The sequence below is a fragment of the Engraulis encrasicolus genome, chromosome 2 (assembly GCF_034702125.1).
Source record: "Engraulis encrasicolus isolate BLACKSEA-1 chromosome 2, IST_EnEncr_1.0, whole genome shotgun sequence".
Classification (NCBI taxonomy): Eukaryota; Metazoa; Chordata; class Actinopteri; order Clupeiformes; family Engraulidae; genus Engraulis; species Engraulis encrasicolus.
In genome coordinates, this window is record NC_085858.1 from 30671017 (window position 1) to 30676016 (window position 5000).

At 54.7% G+C, this 5000-nt stretch overlaps 1 protein-coding gene across 1 annotated transcript in view; it reads left to right on the top strand.

Moving 5' to 3' along the window:
• Positions 1–5000, top strand: part of LOC134464136 (BAH and coiled-coil domain-containing protein 1) — a 62371-nt gene that overhangs the window by 18704 nt on the left and 38667 nt on the right. Inside the window, exons 5-8 of the mRNA XM_063217596.1 lie at positions 47–608; positions 1569–1683; positions 2295–3033; positions 3217–4674. Of these exons, the coding sequence (XP_063073666.1) occupies positions 47–608; positions 1569–1683; positions 2295–3033; positions 3217–4674 (2874 nt within the window). The remainder of the gene's footprint in view (positions 1–46; positions 609–1568; positions 1684–2294; positions 3034–3216; positions 4675–5000) is intronic.

The following is a 5000-nucleotide window of genomic DNA, read 5'->3' on the forward strand; positions in this document are numbered from 1 at the left end:
CTCCGAATACCCTAATAAACGTTTTGAATTCATTTATTTTTGACAGAGAATTTCTATTTGAGAGGGCTGTCCTCGCAGCCCCTGCTCTCGGCCAATCACAGCGTGCCCCCCATGCCAAGGTCGGGCCAAGGGCAAGGGGGCGGGGTTAGTGCCAAGACTCCCGAGCGAGGCATGTCCCTGTCCAGCCGGCAGAAGGAGCAGCCAATCAGCAGTAAGCAGGAAGCCAAGCACAGACAACAACAACAACAACAACAGCAACAGCAGCAGCAACAACAACAACAACAGCACCAGTCCCATCAGCTTCAACAGGCACCACAGAACAGCCAAGGCCCGCATCCACACCATACGCAGTCCCAGCCCCAGCCCCAGGCCCATCCCCAGCCCCAGCCCCAGCCCCAGCCCCAGCCCCAATCCCAGCGGCAGCATCAGCACACACCCCAGCCCCCCCATCAGCACCACCACAGCCTGCACCACCAGCACCCTGGCGCCCCCCACCCCTCCCTGGGCATGGAGGACGGCAGCAGCATGCACCCAGGATCAGGAGCTCCCCCTCCACCTCCACCTCCGCAGGGCATGGCCACTCCTCTCAGCGCCTGCCTGCTCAACAGGTACACTTACAGCAATACAGTACCCACTCAATACATTATGTTACATTCAGCAGACTTTATACTACATTTAGCAGGCTTTTATTTAGAAAGGGTGATTCACACCTCTCAGCGTCTGCCTCCTCAACATGTACACCAAAAAGTCTTCCCCTGTGTCTCATATCTCGCATTTGTGCACTTCTGGCACTATGTTTCAGTGAGTAGGGCGCTCACGCTGAACATTTCGGTAAATTCAGTGCGCTGACAAAATGTCACGACGACGCCCTAACCATGAGCAAAAACGCAGTTCTTGAACGATGGACACTGCACACATTTGTACACAAGTATTGTATGGGTGATAGTTGCCTGTTAGGGTGAAGGAAATGTAAATACAGTAGCAGGTCACTTCCAGTGTTCCATATTGCTCAAACGTTTCCACGACAATATGCACTAAAGACCTCAGTGCACTGTGCACTAACCGTCAGTGCATAGACACAAGTGTGTGATATGAGACACTGAGTTAGATTCTTCAGTACTCAATACATTACATTTACCAGACTATATTATATTTAGCAGACTTTTATTAAACAAGGGTGATTCATGCCTCCCAACGCCTGCCTGCTCAACCGGAAAGCTACACCAACAGGTCTTGCATTCTACTCATTACATATTATCACATTTAGTGGAATTAATATTAGATTTTAGCAGACTTTTAATTGACAACTGTGATACATGCTTCCCAGTGCCTGCCTGCTTGCCTGCTCAACATGTGCAGTGCACCAACAGGTCTTTGAGCAAAACAGCAACAGAAGAGCAGCACAGGCGATCGCCATTACACGCTGAAGAAGGGCTCTGCCCGACACGTTCGTAGGCGAATAAAAAAAGAAAAATCTGAAGAGTGCTGTCCTTCGCTTCATTCTTTTATTGAGTGTGTTTATTGAGCGCGTCTCAATGTTCTCTGGCCTGTGTTTTGTGTCTCAACAGCAAATCTCCCAGCGGCCATTGCGGCGCAGTGGGCCCCAAGAGCTCCAGCTGTGGTGAAGGCGTAGGGGGGCCGTTCCCCGAGCGCATACGAGGGGAGATGCGGATCAGTGAGCAGGTGAGGAGCAGGGTTATGTTGTACACTATATTCTGTATACAGTGTAATTCTTTGTGTATTTTCCCCAAACATTGTGTTATTGACTACATCTTCTGTTGTAAGTACTGCATGTCCTGATTTCGTTTTCTATAACATCTATCTTCCAAAGACCTGCAAGGTCACGTACTGCAAAAACCTGGTGAAATGCATTTCTCCTTGTGGTACGCTGTGTAATATTTTAGCAGTTTATATCCAGAATTCATGCTGCCCATTCACAAATGTTACCTTTGTCATGAATACTTACCACCACCATACAATTTTAAGTATTCATTATTTCAGGTAAAATTGCACTTTTCATATAATAAAAGGGGTTCCTCTCCATGTCTGCCATGTTGAATTTCCAGAAATAGACATTTTTAGCTGCAAAACCTACTGCACTTTGGTCATGCTAGTAAATATTAGTTTACTACTTTGTAAATACTCATCAACAGATCGAATTTGGCAATAGGCACCACAGTTTCAATGAGCAGCATAGTTGTAATACCTACTCTGACCACCATCCTACATAGTGCACCTTTGAGCTAAGGCTAATGTTATCATTGGCTAACTCTCTCAACTCTCTCCCCTCTCAGCCCATGTCCCAGGCCCCGAACCCGGCAGACTGTGTCCAGAGGGATCAGAACCTGCAGCACTCCCTGCCTTCCTACGCAATCCCCCATACCCTGCCAGGCGCAGGGGGCGCGGGCGGGCACCCTCGAGGCTTCCACTGCCTACAGTTCCACCCGCACCACCCTCACCACCCTCACGGTCACTACAACCCCCCTCACCCCCACCCCCACTCACACCCGCACCCGCACCCGCACCCGCACCCGCACCTCCTGTACCCGCCTCACCCGCATGCTCCACCCCCTACCTTACCCAACCCACCCATGCCCCACAGGACGGGTGCCGTGCCAGGGGAGCAGAAGGCAGGTGCGGTGCCAACGTTTGGGCCCGGTGGTGGCGTGGTGGTGGGTCAACATGGGGATACCAACAAGGGCAGCCAACCTTTCCAACATGGCAACCCCGAGTGCCAAGGCATGGGGGCGGTGGGTGGCAGCGGGGGGAGTAGTGCCAAAGAAAAGGCCTTGGCGAAGCAAGGGGGTGGTACAGGTGACGGGCACGCACAGGCATGGCACAGAAAACAGATGCCCTACAGGAAGGCGGAGAAAGGACCCGACTGGCCACTGACGCATCCGCAACAGCAACAGCAGCAGCAGCAGCAGCAGCAGCAGCAGCAGGCCCAACAGGCTCCGCTCCAGAACCGAACCCCCCACGCGTCCCCTGCACGCTCCCGCAGCGCCGACCCAGACCCCTCCAGAACCCCTGGCGGTAAGGCTGTGCAATGAATTGCCAATGGCTAAATGTTTTTTAATTTCCTCTTGGATTGATAAATGTTACTACTCGACTTATATTCTCGACTTGACTTATAGTATAGACATACTTATATATTGTGACTGAAAGACTGAATAAAAATAATTGTGATCATGATTTCTTTTCTCCCTAATGGAGCAGTCCTACCTGTTGGCGGTCAGCAGCAGCAGCAGCAGCAGCAGCAGCAGCAGCAGCAGCAGCAGCAACAGCAGCAGCCCAAGGCCAGCCACCCCCAGCAGCAACAGCAGCAACAGCAGATGTATGTCACCGCTCAGGCCTACCGGGACTGCTCACACCCACAGCCAGGCCACCCGCCTCCTCCACCCACCCACTCGCCCCTGACAACAAAGCCCCTTGATGGGCGCGGCGCCAGCAGCGGTGGTGGTGGTGGTGGAGGAAGTTGCTCCATGCACAGGGAGGGCCAGAAGGTTGCCAGGATACGACACCAGCAGCACGGCCGAGCGGGTTCCATCACGCCCGTCCAGGAGACCCATCCCCAGCAGCAGCAGCCCCAGACCCCCGGGGGTCACGACCCCAAGAGGAAGATGGTCGACCTGGGTCACAGTGGTGCGCCGCCCCACGGCCTCAGCCAACCCAACGGCAACCAGAACCCGACGACGCACCCCCACAGCCACAACCCCAACCCCAACCCCAATCACGGTCATAGTCATAACAACACCAATCATACCCACCACAGCTCAAATCACAATCACAACACTAGTCATAACCCTAACGCGAGCCTGCAGTACAGCTACGCCAGGCAAGGGCACCAGACTCCAGAGGTGCAGCCCTGGATCGGTGCTCCACAGCGGCCAGACACCCAGACACAGACCCAGGCCCAGGCACCAACACAGACCCAGCGGCAGCCACCACCGCAGGCTGCCGTGGCCTACATGAACCCCATCGTCAGCGGCCCTGGAGTGCGGCAGCATGGCCCGGCCGCCATGGCAGCACCCCCTGCTCCCGTTCCCCCCATCCCTTCGGGCGCCGGTGGGGTCGCCCCCTCCACCGCCCCTGCCCCTACACTGGCACACAGCAACAGGCCCACTCAACAGGGGCCACCAACTGACTCCGGTGGGCCAATGAAGACCCTGTTGAAATACACCAACCAGCCACAACAGCCACAGCAGCAGCAGACACCACCACAGTCACAGTCCCAACCACCGCAGCCCCAACCTCAGCCCCAACCTCAGCCCCAGTCCCAACCTCAGTCCCAGCCCCAGCCCCAGCCCCTGTCCCAGAAGACCCCCTTCGGAGGCCTGGGCAGCCTCAAGGGCAGCTGCTCCCTGCAGGGCACCAAGACGGCGCTGCCTCCCCGCCGGGCGTCCTCCAGCGATAGCCAGCGGGCCGACTGCGGTGGCGGGGGCAGTGGCGGCGGCGCGAGGGGTCGGGAGCTGAGCGAGGCGGTGCACGGGGAGGGCGGCGAGGTGAGGCAGCCTCCTGTGGGCATCGCGGTGGCCGTGGCCAGGCAGAGGGAGCCCCCGTGCCGCCTCACCGATGCCCAGACCAGAGCCAGAGGACCGCCCGCCATGGTCAAAGGTGAGGGTGACCTCGTCTTTCCATCTGCACTCCTTTCTCCAGGATACACTTTCCCAAACGGTGATTATAATGAGTCCATTGCAGAAAAAGATACAGTGTATTGGCACCCTGCATAGCTCTCTCACTGAGATGTATTTATCTTAAAGTGATTTATTTCTTTTTTTTTTTCTTTTTTTGCTCTTCCGCCTCCCATGGCGAATAGAGCAGAGCAAGGGCATGAATGGAGGCATTGTGCATTGATAAAGGGACGAGTTTTGAATGTGGTATACTAAGCGTTTACTGATTACAGGCAATGCTTTTCACTATATTTAGATTGAACTTACTTACAAACTTACACGCTTAACTTACACAGGCAGAAGGGCAACATACTTTTTTAAGTTTAACTG